At 43.9% G+C, this 16,040-nt stretch overlaps 1 protein-coding gene across 1 annotated transcript in view; it reads left to right on the top strand.

The window, feature by feature from the left end:
• Nucleotides 1-721: 721 nt before the first annotated feature.
• LOC126251496 (cytochrome P450 4g15) overlaps nt 722-16,040 on the top strand; it is a 48,554-nt gene continuing 33,235 nt past the window's right edge. The window contains exon 1 of the mRNA XM_049951968.1: nt 722-975. Coding sequence (XP_049807925.1) covers nt 741-975 — 235 coding nt within the window. The 5' untranslated portion in view covers nt 722-740. The remainder of the gene's footprint in view (nt 976-16,040) is intronic.

The following is a 16,040-nucleotide window of genomic DNA, read 5'->3' as shown; positions in this document are numbered from 1 at the left end:
GCTCTGAAAGCCCATATCGATGATGTTTCGTTGAATAGTTCGCACGCTGACACTTGGTGATGAAATCTGCAGAAATTTGCGGAAGGGTTGCAATTCTGTCACGTTGAACGATTCTCTTCAGTCGTCGTTGGTTCAGTTCTTGCAGGACCGCTACGATGTTGGAGATTTTTTAACCAGATTCCTGACATTCACGGCACACTCGTGAAATGGTCGTGTGGGAAAATCCCGCTTCATCACTACCTCGGAGATGCTGTGTCCCATCGCTCTTGCGCCGATTATAACACCACGTTCAAACTCACTTAAATCTTGATAATATGCCACTGTAGCAGCAGTAACCAAGGTAAGAACTGCGCCAGACACTTGTTGACATACAGGCGTTGCCGACCTTAGCGCCGTATTCTGTCTGTTTACACATCTCTGTATTTGAATACGAATGTCTATAGAAGTTTCTTTGGCGCTTCAGTGTAATAGTACGTACAGACAGACATAGGCAATCTTTGTTCCCAAGCTCTGTCCACGTATGAAACAGGAGGAGAGGTATAGCAACAACTGCCCTGTGACTCGGATTCGGCCGTGATTTGCAGAGTACGGACGAAGACAATGGTGCTGGAAACGTCGGCGGACGCGCGGCCGGTGTCCGGTGGAGGCCTTCACCCTCCCCGCCAGCGCCCCGCCGGCCGTCGTCTATATATGCCGGAGCGCGCCGGCGGTCGCAGCAGTCGCCAGCAGCCAGAAGCAGCATGTCGGCCGCAGACACACTGAGCGCCGCCGCCGCCCCCGGCCCGGAGGCGGTCGCAGAGCCGGCCCTGTCCGCCTCCACCGTCTTCTACTGGCTGCTGCTGCCCGCCGTCGTCCTCTACTTCATCTACTACCGGCTGCAGCGCCGGCGCATGTACGAGCTCGCCGACAAGATACCCGGACCTCCGGGACTCCCAGTCCTCGGCAACGCGCTTTCGTTCATCGGAAAGAATGAGGGTGCGTATCAGTCCGAGTGGCCACTGAAGCTTTTCTCGTTACTAGGTGAGCTGAGATACGATATCCCCCTAGAATTTCGAGGGAATGCGCCATAATTTTATCGGTTTGTGCAACTACTGGCGCCGCACTTCAATCGTAGGTGAATGCAGATCGACGCTCGAAAGTAAAATCATTTGCTTTGATATATCATGAGTGATAAACCTCTAAAGTCAGTGAAAGCAGATAAACATTTTGAAGAGATAAACAGTCTTGGCTGCAAAACAGGCTTTATTATTATTGCCAGGCTTTTTTTATTTTTGCCAATAACGCGTTTCGATTTGATTAAGGCATCGTCAGATTGGCTTGAATAACAGATGTTAAGTCATATGTTGCCGTCCATGTAGATGTCTTAGCATGAAAACACAGTTGTCAATATTTTCAGAACATTGCATGGTGCCCTGATAGAAAATCGTGGTAAGTACACTGGAAGTTACGTTTAAAATACATAAAAAATCTCAGCGGATAGCTCTTGTCGAGTTTTAAGAGACTTAGGGCAGTGCCATTGCAGAGTAAACGGCGCAATCCAAAGGAAACATGCCACTGTTCATGTACAAGTGATGCATTTCTGTAGCCCTGATACGGTTTTTTGTTTTCTTTGGGCTACACCATATGCTAGATAAGAGTAACTGCCCGCTGAGGTTTTTTTATGTATTTTAAAAGTGACTTTCGGTTAACTCAATACTATTTTATATGAGGACGCCACGTGATGTCCTTAAAATATTGACAACGGTGTTTCCCTGCTGAAACAACTGCATGGACGGCAGCATCTGTGTTTAATATCTCTTATACTAGCCAATCTGAAGATGCCTTAATTAAGGCGAAACTCGTTATTGGCAGAATACAAAACAATAAAGCCTGCTTTGCGGCCAAGACTGCTTGTCTCTCCAAAATATATATCTGTGATTGCTGTACCATACCGCCATGAACTGGAAACATCAGGTAAATAGCTCCCAGTGATCATTCATTGTGACGTAAGTTGGAACGACCACGTAAATCTCTTAGTAGACTTGGCTAGACCTGAGGTGATAGTGAAGATTCTGGGGGTGGGAGAGGGAGGAGGTGTAACTTCTCTGCTAGAGAAGTAGTTACGAAAATGCTCACCTGTCTGGGGTCTGTATCATGTCAAACTGAGGGAAGAAGAGTAAAGACGAGTTGCACAATTGATCATGAGTCAAAAATGGCTCTGAGCACTATGGGACTTAACATCTATGGTCATCAGTCCCCTAGAACTTAGAACTACTTAAACCTAACTAACCTAAGGACAGCACACAACACCCAGCCATCACGAGGCAGAGAAAATCCCTGACCCCGCCGGGAATCGAACCCGGGAACCCGGGCGTGGGAAGCGAGAACGCTACCGCACGACCACGAGATGCGGGCTATCATGAGTCAATATGACCTGAACGAGTCCTCTACAAAAATGCCTGGGGAAGTCCAGTTGATATTTTTACGAGCAAGACGTCGCAGAGGGAGGGCTGTGTTCGGGAAGAACCTGTCTTTAAAGACAATTCAATGATTATATTATACATCCAATGGTACCATTATTATGTTACTCTTCCCAACGTAAGTTCAGGCATAACCTACAGTGTAAAATATATTAAGTCGCTTTCAGAGCAGTACACAGAATTTCTGGGAGGCAGAGCATAAGCAATACTTCCCCTAGGTGTGTACCAACTGACATCATCCGGTGACAGGCGGAGAGGAAATGTGCGTGTAGAAAGAGACAGCTCATGGACATTTCGTCCAACGTAAAAAATACCTACTGAGTGAAATTCTTTGAGTGTACGAAATGCTCGAATGGAAAAAACGCAAGAAGTAGTGCGGTGCTTCGCCTCGGGACTGTTCGGCCTACAAGGCGCCACCACCCACGAGGGATCGTTTGAAATATGATGCTTTTAAAGAAGAATTATTCGGGAAGTTAGAAGGAGATCGGAAAGTATGTGTGGCTGATACATCCACAACTTCATAATACAAACGTAGGAAATTATCAAGGATACAAACTTCCATAATATTTATGTACGAGCTGACTGCCCTTAAACACTTAGCATTAATGAACGCACACTAATTAAGATGCATATACAGCGAGACCAAGAATTTCTTATTTCCACACATTACTAATGAGCTGGTATAGGAGAGACAAACTTGTTTTCGCACAATCAGCTTTTGAAATGGTCTTACATCTCAAATTTATAGAAGTTCACTTTTAAAGTTTTATGTTACTTTTCGCGCTATTGCTTTAATTACCAATCGGCATAAAACGAAAACTTCTCGTTCCTAATGAGCAATGATACATCACTGTTATCTACATGCGAAATTAAGTTAATATAGTCTTATGTCACAAATCTTCTCACGAAGACCTGTGACATAAGACTATATTAACAAACAAACAAACCTAGAACGCAGAGTTTGTGAGGCCAAACAACATAAAATTAAGACTACCGACAACACTTGTGAAGATCCTTTACAAGCACATATACCGTAAACGAATGAAACAGTAAATCTCTGGTTAAAAAAATAACAGAAATTAAAACAGTAAACAAAAGCAGTCCACTTAGATGATGGCAGTTGCACCATACGCTTGTCTGGAATTTACTCTTTGTGGGTTTCCTGAGACTTCAACTACGCAGAACCGATTATTACTAGTTTTCCTTCAATATATAACAGCAACTACATCTGTCGTAGTTGCATTGTCGAGACGCACAATGGAACCCTCTGGATTGCGTATCGGCGCCCAGAGATGCTCATTTAGATTTCCTCTGGAGACAGTCCGTTGGTAATGGCCGATTCCGCTATCTCCCTGACAGCGGCTGACAGTGACATCACCGGCCCACCGGAAACAGCCTATGACATTCTTCATATGCAATGGTTCCGTCTTATCATCGACTGTTCTATAGCTCACTTTAATGTTTTATAAAACTGGTTCTAAAATTAAACGCTTTCTTGGCAGTTTCTCTTAGCGTAATAACTCTTCACTAACAGTTGCACTTTGTATGCAGCTCTTCCTTGAAGTCGTCAATGGCTGTTAATGGCAAATTACCAACCATAACGTGAGCTCAATATGGGACTCCTATATTAATGTGATAAACCATTAATATTAACTGAAACATCAATTTGCGTCCATAAAAACTATGCCAAGAAACCAGTATGGCACATTATGTGAAAACCAGTTGACATTATACCGATGTGGGACAGTGTTCTGATCTTCAATAAGTCTTGTCTGACCTGAAGCAACGGGGCACTGTTTTGCTCCAGTTTACTGAGAAATACGAAACACAGCTTCACAAATACGTAGTGAATTCTCGTGAGAGCATACTTCTGTAAAAGCGTTTAGAGTCTATCGAAGTCAGTATCAACCCATGTTGCTACTAACTGCCGTTTGAGAAACGAATTCCTCAAAGTGTCATTCAGAGCTGGAAGAGAGTAAACAATCAGTGCGCACCTTTGTAATTTTCCACTATAACTTTATCACTATTATAAATCCAGGAAATTTTGGTAAACAATTTTCGACTGAACGAAGGTCGGCAAGGAGCTTTATTTCATTATATGATGAGAACGAAGGAGGTCATTCCAGTGGAGCGCTCGCAGATGAAAGGGAAAAAAGTAGTTGTCACGCAAGGCCTACCGCTGATACGACTATAAACCAGCAACCTCGCTTTCACCCCTCTGGGGTCTTTACAGCACAAATGGCGAGGTTTTACACTGTTATATTTTGCAGTTGACGTGTCTGGTATGTTTTTGTGACTTACGCAAATTGTATAACTTATGATATACGGCAACTATTTCCAAGAAAGGGTGCTCGTATTTGTCAGTGCTCTGACAGTTGCTTGGCACGAAAGTATTTTGAATTGAGTGAAGGTATACCATTTAAGAGTTGCAGATTTACGTGGGAAACGTGAGCTTTTGACGTCTTTAAAAAACTAAGGGAAGATTACGGCCGGCCGGAGTGGCCGAGTGGTTCTAGGCGCTACAGTCTGGAACCGCGCAACCGCTACGGCCGCAGGTTCGAATCCTGCTTCGGGCATGGATGTGTGTCATGTCCTTAGGTTAGTTAGGTTTAAGTAGTTCTAAGTTCTAGGGGATTTATGACCTCAGCAGTTAAGTCCCATAGTGCTCAGAGCCATTCTTTGCATGGGGACAGATCAAGAGTGTAGAGCGGGTGCTCGTCTGTCTCCCATTTGAGTTGGCGTAATATCTACTTTACCACATCTGCGATATGGGGACGTGCGTTATTATGAAGCATCAGCACATTTTGTCATAGTTTTCCCTGACTTTTCGTCTTAATTACTCACATTTTTCATTGTCCGATGGATGTCTACTAGTGTTTGTCCTTCGGCAGTTAAGAAAAGAATAACAACACGTTGGGCTTGTTTAGACACATTTGGCAACAACTTCGCCATAATTCACGTTTCCGCAATTTCTGAACGCACGTCGAAGAGACCCGAATTCCACACTAACCCCTAGTCTACAGTCTGGTCCCTTTTAATCTCACAAACCAATCAACCCTAGTCTACATGTCGGTGCGTTTATACCCGCATCAGTCGCGCTACGTCGCATACACGCTGTAGAACGCCCTCCCACGGAAATTTTTTGACACACATTTATAGGTCGCTCTGTTACGTTGCGAAGGCACACTGCACATTCGCTTACACTCAGCGTCCGCACGCAAAAGACACAGACAGCGAGCTGCAATAGCCTACGAGAAAGCACCGAAAAACTCTAAGGTAGTCTAGCAAAGACACCTTACGGACTGGCCCACTTCCATTTTTTCATACTTACATGAACTGAAGACCAGTGCACGGACGTGAACGTCATAACGCAGTGCAGTGCAATTTCCGAAGAAAAAATAATCTTCGTAGATTGAAATTCCAAGCTCTGTTGTGTACAAAACATTTTTTGGGTTTCCGGAATATTAGTAGTCTCTGTCAGGTGTATGCATGGCGTAGTAGCGTAGTAATCGTACATCTCTAGTTCCAATCTTGCTAGTAGCATTTTTTTTACGTTTATTTAAACTGGATATTCATTTAAAAAATGAATGCTGTTTAGAAAAGACTGAATGACGATTTTGTAATAAAAATAACATATTTTTATTTTTAATTATGATGGTATGAAATGTAACTAAAATTTGATACAGACATGTGAAATGCACTTTTCTTCAATGAAAAAATAAGTATTCAATAACACAGTTCAGACTTCTATATTTAAAAACAAAAAGTGTTTTGTTTTCTATATAAACGAGTTAGGCGACAATCTGTGCGGTTTTCTTAGATTGTTTGCAGACAATGCTGACATTTCCTGTCCAGTAAAATCATCAGAAGATGAAAACCAAACGCAAAGTAATTGTATGATGCGTAGAATGGTAGCTGGCTCTTAATAATAAAATGTATGTGGTCTTCCAAATGAGTATTAAGAGGAGTCCGTCAAATTTCGATCACACGATAAATCACACAAATCTAGCGGATGTCAATTCAACTAAATATCTATGAATTACAATTACGAAAAACTTAAATTGTAAAGATCACAAAGATAATGTTTTGGGGAAGGCAAACCAAAGACTATTTTACTGGCAGAACACTTAGAAGATGCAACAAATCCACTAACAGGGTACTTACACTAGCCCGTGTTCGGCTAGAGTACTGCTGTGCGATATGGGATCCAGTTAGGATTGACGGAGGGCATCGAAAAAGTTCGAAGAAGGGCAGCGCGTTTTGTATTATCGTGAAACAGAGGACGGATATGATGGACGGCAATCACTAAAACAAAGGCGATTTCCGCTGCGGCGAGATCTCTTCACGAAACTTCACTCACCAACTTTCTCCTCTGAATGCGAAAATGCTTTATTGACGTTAACCAAGGTAGGAAGAAACGACCATCATAATAAAATAAATCAGAACGCGTACGGAAAGATTTAAGTGTTCTTTTTTCCCACGCGTTGTTCGAGAGTGGCGGCCGTTGTGGACCAGTGGTTCTAGGCGCATCAGTCTGGAACCGCGCCACCGCTAAGGTCGCAGGTTCGAATCCTGCCTCGGGCATGGATGTGTGTGATGTCCTTAGGTTAGTTAGGTTTAAGTATTTCTGAGTTCTAGGGGACTGATGACCTCAGATGTCAAGTCCCACAGTGCTCAGAGCCATTTGAACCATTTGTTCGAGAGTGGAATGGTAGAGAAACAGTCTGAAGGGTCTTCGATGAACCCTCTGCTTGGCGCTCAATTGTGAGTTGAAGAGCAGTCACGTAGACGTAGATGAAAATCGAAGGAGGCAATACGTACGATCCACTTGCGAGAGCCAGACGTTCTGTGGTAAGTTGATAAGTTCTATGGGACCAAACTGCCGAAGTCATAGGTCCCTAAGCTTACAAACTACTTAATCTAACATACACTAACTTACGCTAAGGACAACACATACACCCATGCCCGAGGGAGGACTCGAACCTCCGACGGGGGGAGCCACGCGAACCGTGGCAAGGCGCCCTGGACCGTGCGGCAACCCCGCGCGGTGTGACGTTCTGTGAAAATGAAAAGCAGATCACGTAGCGTGCGAGTTCGATACGGTGATCTAGTGGAGGGAAAAGTTGTGTTCCACACACGCAGCCGCTTTGATCCCTGACAGGGGATAGCGTAGCCAAACGGTCATTAACTAGAGATATAGCACATCGTCGTGTTTATCCACGGCGGTGCCGGGGAAGTCACCGGAAGGGAGGAAGGAGAGCAGTGGGAAGCCGATTATCCTGCTGGCAGCCGCCGTAAGAGTTGCGTAAGGGCGGCGCTGGTACGCCGCTGGCAGAGACGACGCACCCAGCCGCCGTGAGCTCTCGCCCCGCGTGCAGGAACGCCGCTCGCCCACGCTGCGGCGCGCCTTCGTATGTTACACGCTAGACTTGACGTAGCATGAATGTTTTCAACCATCTATGCGTATTCCTATTGTACATCAGTTATTGTCAAGTCTATTGTAGTATCGCAATGACGTTGCTGAACAGTTCGCTGGGCTAATTATTCGAGGACTATCGTGGGAACTTGAGCCGAGAGAACAAGCACAATAGGCCACAGCGGAAGCTCACCTTGCGTTTCCCAGGATGTCATGTTCCGAACGCAGTTCAATTCGTTTATGTAACTGACTTCAGCCTCGTGTGAAACTGTATTGCAAATACGGATCATATCTTCACGACAAGCCAGGACAAAAGAATTTAGTGTAACGGGAGCATATCTTTTACAATATTACCTAAGGGATCATAAATACTTTCTATTTATTTTTACGTACTGTACACAAATGCCGTTTAGAAGAACCGCAAACATCTCCGAGCCGAGAGACACAAGAACGGTCAACTAGACGTTAAGAAATGTGGAGATTTCGTATGATGAAGAAAGTCTAATATAGAAAGATTTACAGAAAATAGAAAGCTTGCTTAAGCAAAGCATGGAATTGTTGATATACCAATTGGTATAGTGTCGGAAGTTCCATGTGGCTTTTCGCGGATGATGCTGTAGTATACAGAGAAGTTGCAGCATTAGAAAATTGCAGCGAAATGCAGGAAGATCTGCAGCGGATAAGCACTTGGTGCAGGGAGTGGCAACTGACCCTTAACAAAGACAAATGTAACGTATTGCGAATACGTAGAAAGAAGGATCCTTTGTTGTATGATTATATGATAGCGGAACAAACACTGGTAGCAGTTACTTCTGTAAAATATCTGGGAGTATGCATACGGGACGATTTGAAGTGGAATGATCATATAAAATTAATTGTTGGTAGGGCGGGTACCAGGCTGAGATTCATTGGGAGAGTCCTTAGAAAATGTAGTCCATCAACAAAGGAGATGGCTTACAAAACACTCGTTCGACCTATACTTGAGTATTGCTCATCAGTGTGAGATCCGTACCAGGTCGGGTTGACAGAGGAGATAGAGAAGATCCAAAGAAGAGAGGCGCATTTCGTCACAGGGTTATTTGGTAAGCGTGATAGCGTTACGGAGATGTTTAGCAAACTCAAGTGGCAGACTCTGCAAGAGAGGCGCTCTGCATCGCGGTGTAGCTTGCTGTCCGGGTTTCTAGAGAGTGCGTTTCTGGATGAGGTATCGAATATATTGCTTCTCCCTACTTATACCTCCCGAGAAGATCACGAACGTAAAATTAGAGAGATTCGAGCGCGCACGGAGGCTTTCCGGTAGTCGTTCTTCACGCGAACCATACGGGACTGGAACAGGAAAGGGAGTTAATGACAGTGGCACATAAATTGCCCTCCGCCACACACCGTTGGGTGACTTGCGGAGTATAAATGTAGATGTAGATGTAGATCTACATTCATTAACAAAATCAGTCAGACCTCCAGATCGTGTAGATGTTACATCCAGAAACGTTGTAGCAAATTAACAGTTATCGTACTGAAGAATAAAGATGTGCAGCAATAGTTTACAGTAACAAACGTGTTACGGACCATCGAAAAAAGCCCCGGTGACTTCAGCCAGATCTATTAAATAGGCGAAACAGCACTGACTGCAGCTGCATTTCATTTGAGTTATTAACTGACAGCGTAGTTGATGGTGGTAATATACACATGTAAACAGCAAGTTATTTCGATTTAAGATGTATTTTTCCATTTTTTGTACTTTATTTCTGTGACGTCTCAACGATCGTAACTTTTGTTTAGTTCCGTATTCGCAGTGACTGCTACAGTAGTAGGAACTTTATATCAGAGCAGACTCGTCCAGATCCGTCCTTCTGCCGACCTGAGATGTCACTGCGAGCGGCCGTGACGGAGCTGCTGTTTTACGGCAGCCTCAGAACGTTCACTGAGCCATCTAGCAAGCCTGCAAAAACGGAAAGTTCCTTCGACATCGAAAACGCTCTCACGTTAATTGTCGCCCTTGAGTATGATTCTCATCATCTACAGAGTTATTCTTGCGCAAACTCATCGTAAAGATAACTTTCTCAGTCTCCTGCTTATGCCACAAGTACGAATCTTCCAAAATCAATTATCACTGATATGATACTGAATTTATCGACTAAGTTTAACGTATTGATTTACGCCAGTAGCCATAATTTTATCGACTTACAAAATAAGAATCGAGTGATATATGCTTAAAATAAATATTTCCTGAAACCACAAAATTTTAGTGCGAGTACTATGAGTTCCAGTTTATCTATTATTTCCATCGGGTTATAGAACATCTGATTTATCGCATTACTGATCCATAGCTCCCCACTGTTTATATTCACGACCCTCTTCGAGGGCCTGGTCAACAATGCTCTGGGGAAACAGTAGATACACATTTGGTAGGTGAACGTTGCTTTGTATAACTACCGCTATAGTAATTTCGGAGAGAAATTAGGGAAGACATTTTTGTTAAACAAAACTAACCAACTCAGTGCATATACAGATAATCTGGGAGAAAGCGCTTTGAACCTCATCGAAATATGGTATTGGTTAAATCTGTGATAAATTAGAACGTCTTGTCAGAGAGACAGAAACAGAACCAGTACTTGGCAGAAAGGATGTATCTGAGAGGATGCCTTACGGTTACCACCACGCTTGTCGCTAGAATAAAATCAATTACTCTTATCGAAATATTTGCAAGATCAAAATTTCGTACAGTAGTTGAAGTTCTAAATGCAACATCTATTTTTCCGAAACCGGAGTACGTGTTGGAGAATATGGACTTCTAACTTCTCATTAACGTTGGTCTCAAGATGCTCTTATGCACACCGTGGACCGATTACTGACATGCATGAACGTGGCACAGAAAATGAAAAAAAAGAAGCTGCAATTAGTCCACTTACTGTGAGGACACATAGAAAGTTATACTGTTCAGTTTCAATAACAACTACATTGAAATGAACAAAAAATATACCTGTTTTTATCTCCCATGCATTACGTACGAGAGCTATTACACGAACCAAAAAGAAAAAAATAGAAAAAGTGAAGTATTGAACGATGAACTTGAAGGTCTGTCACGTGGCGGCGTCCGCCCGGACCAAATGTCTAGAACAATGACTAAAAAAGGAAGAGGGAAGGGGGGGGGGGGGTAAAAATAGCGGTAAAGCGCTTGCCTCGAAACCGAGAGGTCGCGGGATCGAATCGCGTTTGGAACATGGATTTTCCAGTTTGCGTTTTAAGCTAAATAGTCTTCCTCTTTCTACGATGTGAGGACAGCCCAGAAACGACACGTGGTTCGGACCCCACATTAAACTGTATGTCCCCTTTCCGCGCTTGTATAACTGTGGTATGTTAGGGGCAAGCAAGTCGGCGAAGTGGCGTCCAATTGAAAATGCTTACATCAGGCCATTGAGCCACAGGAAATTATTATTCCTATTCAGTTTTAGGAAGAGATGAAAGCTCCAGTTTGCTACGCAAAATAGCATCACTGCAATTTAAAGAAAGACGTCATTATTTGTTGCCGCTTCTGTGACTGCTCGTAAGAACCAGTTGTGGAGCAGTCAAGCAAACCCCATGCACGTACTCAAACCGCGAAAAAAGAGGCCCAGCTACATCCAAAGATGATAAAACGGAAACAGATATTCGACGTATGTGGGATCAGTTTGGGTCTCAGGCAAAGTTTCTCGTTCATAAATTTATTACGAAAAAATGTATGTTGGGTGATTATGACATCCCCACCACGCCAGACAGTTAACTCCTGATGTCCTCAAAAGGCAAGATACACTTCTTCAGCCATTTATGTAGGATCTTAACCTGTCTTCGAGTCTCAATAAGGAGCAAAAAATAAATGGCGATGAGAACGATGCTATGCCTCCGACGATTTAAAGCCTGGAAGCTTTGAGGGCCTAAACACTGAGATGAAAAAAATCATGTGATAGCTACACGTACATATACAGATGAAGGTTCTATCACGTACAAAAGTATAAAAGGGCAATGCATTGGCGAAGCTGTCATTTGTACTCAGGTGATTCCTGGGAAAAGGTTTCTGACGTTATTGTGACCACGTGACGGGAATTAACAGAATTCGTATGCGGAATGGTACCTGGAAGTAGACACATTGGACATTCCATTTCAGAAAACGTTAGGGAATTCAATATTCCGAGATCCGCAGAATACCAAATATCAGGCAATACCTCTCACCACAGACAATGCAGTGGCCGATGGCCATCACTTAACGACCGAGAGCAGCGGCGTTTGCATAGAGTTGTTAGTGCTAACAGACAAGCAAAACTGCGTGAAATAACTGCAGAAATAATTCAGTAACAGCACGATATCACCTGCAGTGCTTCTCCTGGGCTCGTGACCATATCGATTGTATCCTAGACTACTGGAAAACCATGGTCTGATCGGATGATTCCCGATTTCAGTCGGTAAGAGCTGGTGGTAGGGCTCGAGTGTGGCACAGATCTCACGAAGTCATGGATTCAAGTTGTCAACAAGGCACTGTGGAAGCTGTTCGTGGCTCCATGATGGTGTGGGCTGTGTTTATATGGTATCGAATGGATCGTGTCGTCCAACAGAACCGATCACTGACTGGAAATAGTTATGTGCGACTACTTGGGAACCATTTTCAGCCATTCATGGACTTCATGTTCCCAAACAACGATGGAATTTTTATGGATGACAATGCACCATATCACAGACTCACAAGTGTTCACAATCAGTTTGAAGAACATTCTGCACAGTTAGAGCGAATGATTTGGCCCCCAGATGACCCGACGTGAATCCCAACGAACATTTGTGGGACATAATCAAGAGGTCAGTCCGTGCACAAAATCCTGCACTGGCAACACTTCTGCAGTTATGGACGGCTATAGGGGCAGCATGGCTCAGTATTTCTGCAAGGGACTTCCAGCGCCTTGTTGAATCCATACCACGTCGAGTTGCTCCACTACGCCGGACAAAAGGAGGTCCGACACGATATTAGGAAGTGTCCCATAACTTTAGTCACCTAAGTGTGTAATTAAAGTCAACAGTGGTTAAGAACTTATAAAAATTTTGCCTTAAAATACCTGTTAAAAAGTGACAATCAACAAATATAAGAATGAAATTCAAGTGCTGTAATTTCGTGTTGCTCAACGACCTGGTGCAATTTTTTGCATTGGACACACTTCAGCAACTTACGTGTTCCGAACATACCTCAGTAGCTCTACTGGAAAAAGGTGACCTATAGCTCAACGTGGAATCCGAATCACGTGTCGTACCTGGCGTTTCCTCACAAGGATAGGTTAAAGGCACACTGAGATGTTGCATGGTCTGACTGAAATTCAATTCCGAAAGATTTCTGGTTCCAGGCACGCGCTTCACCACTAATCTATCAGGCCTTACAAAGGTCAAGTGGAAAGCGAAACATCAAAACACAATTTCTGAAGTTCCAGAACACTATTCAAGACCAAATCATTTGGGATTATCTATTGAGAGCAAGATTTATAAAGCTAGGATAACAAAAAATGGTTCAAATGGCTCTGAGCACTATGGGACTTAACTGCTGTGGTCATCAGTCCCCTAGAACTTAGAACTACTTAAACCTAACTAACCTAAGGACATCACACACATCCATGCCCGAGGCAGGATTCGAACCTGCGACCGTAGCGGTCGCGCGGTTCCGGACTGTAGCGCCTAGAGCCGCTCGGCCACTCCGGCCGGCTAGGGTAACAGTCGTACATATTTGAGACTTCCAAAAGACGTGCAAGTTCCAAAGAAACATACAGGGTTGACCTGAAATCTCCAGCCATCTTACTGATATGAATGGTGTGACTGGTTCCCGTGTACGTCAGAAGAACCAGTCTCTGCGTTTTTGGATGTTTTTTTTCGACCCGTTACTCTCTGAGAACTCTGTAGCGCAATTATGAGTGTGCAAGGTTCGCCATGTCACCGCGACGCTAGGATCTGGAACGTTCGGCTTGAGCGTGGAGGAATAGGCTGCGCCTTGCTGGCTGTTTTTGCACGCATTGTACCTGAACGCTAGCTAGCGCTTCCGGAAAACGTCGTTGTGCAATATGCGGCCGCTGAGAAGCTGTTCGTATGTGTGTGGTCGCCACCAACGCCAGCGAGAGCCAGCATTGCGAGCCGTTGGCCAAGCGACCTGCCCCGATTTCACTGGCTACAAGAGCACTCTGTGCCCCTCTCACGTCCCTCAAGATGGACATCAAACGACCGCTGTCGTTTCCACGCACTGTTCGTTGTACTCGACAAATTTAAAGTGTCTACGTGGCTGAGATTTCCACGACTAGAAGCCTACATTATCGTCGGGGATGAAACGCTCCTGTTGGGCTGTTGTGCCGAACAGTCCAAAGATAAGTAATTGGATAAATAAAAGATTACGAGCTGGCATTATAACGCACAGTCAAGAGAGACGTTCTCTTTCTCCCCAACGTGTCAAAACTAACTATGTATTAAAGTTTTTACTTCTCATACGTTATCTAGAGTACAACAGCATTGGATCAAACGTCTGCTAAGTTTCTGATGGGTGCTGGAATACAAATACGTCATACACTTTTATTAGTGGATATGGGATGCGTAGCTTCCCAAATAACCTTGCCTTCGGGCAATAACCGCCTCAAACGTGGATAAAGGTTGATACAAGAAACGAATGAGGTGGCGCAACGGTTAGCATAGTGGGCTTCCTGCTGGGAAGACGACGGTTCAAATCCCCGTCGGGCCATCCAGATTTAGGTCTTCCGTGATTAACCTAAATCTATTCAGGCAAACACCGGCATGGTAGCTCTGGAAAGAACATGGCCGATATCATTTCGCAATCCGAGCTTCCGCCCCGTCTCTAATGACGCGCTGTCGACGGGACGCTGAAACTCCAACCTTTCTCCCTAAACATACGATGTTGATTCCCTTGGAAAATGGCTTCCACTGTGTGCCTGTCATCAGGGCTAATGGAGCTATCAAGTTTGTCGTGTACTTGCCGTTCCAAACAAATTAACTGAATGTCAAAATACAATTGAGTTTCAACAGCGATTTTAGTTCTAAGTACCTTTGTGAGTTATGCTGAGTTAATTACCATCCACCGCCCACTCGTTAACACTGTTATGGAATATATCAGAGGAAGGAAGATCAGGATTTAAAGTACAGTAGACGACTAGATCATTAGAGACGGAGCACAAGTTCGAATGGAAGAAGCATGAGAAAGGAAATTGGCCGTGTTCTTTTGAAGGAGCCAGCCCAACAAAGCAGCACACCCCACTCACAAGTCTTTCCTGTCTTTACAATCCACAGTTAATTCTGTATTTGTTATCTGCTTCTTTTCAAACTAAACTGGACGGACTACTGACTTGCTCCAATCCAGTACCCTTTATACCCCTAAATGTCCAAGTGCCGTATTAAGAGATCAGCTCCTAACACATCTGCCCTTAGCAAGATTTCCCGATCTGCTCCAGATGCAACGGGTAAAACGCACTTCTCATCTGCGTCCCTAAATTGTTTGATAAGTCACTGATAGTATGATTCACTGAAGTATCAACTTCTTCTTAATGAATTATATAATATTAGGTGTTGTTTCACACGTTAATTTAACAGTTGCCGAAGGCCAACAAAACAAATTTCGAACTCATTACATATGGCACTATGTGTCAGATTCTTCTGAAGGCCTTGTTGTACACAGAAACATATCTCCCAATACCACATTAAATCACAGTGTACAGTAGATCCTACGCCGCTCTTGCTGTTTTATATGTAGTTTCAGGTGAATAACATCAAGACGGCCAGTGAACTTCCGAGCATCGAACTACACGAGACCAGCTGGACAGACCTGTTTCCCATTAACAGGAGACCAGTTTATCGTGGTTATATTTCGCTCACTAAACCGCTCCCAGGGTTAAGGCAATATTCAAGACGAACCACTCTTAAATTTTGCTGTCTGGGTGTCCTTGGCTGTGGCAGGGGTGGCATATCATACTAGTTTTGATCTCAAAAAGCAGGTTATAACGCAGCAACTTTTCTTGCTCTGCCACTGCGATTACCTTAGTCACGGCAGAACTATCCCCTCAGGAATGTCAAAACACCATTGAAGAGCGTATTCACAGTCACTGCGGCGACAAAAGGACTTGGCAGAGATTGTAGCGTTAATTAACAAGCTGCTGCTCTTTTTA

Source organism: Schistocerca nitens, chromosome 4 (assembly GCF_023898315.1).
Source record: "Schistocerca nitens isolate TAMUIC-IGC-003100 chromosome 4, iqSchNite1.1, whole genome shotgun sequence".
Classification (NCBI taxonomy): Eukaryota; Metazoa; Arthropoda; class Insecta; order Orthoptera; family Acrididae; genus Schistocerca; species Schistocerca nitens.
This window is presented reverse-complemented; position numbering and strand designations above follow the sequence as displayed.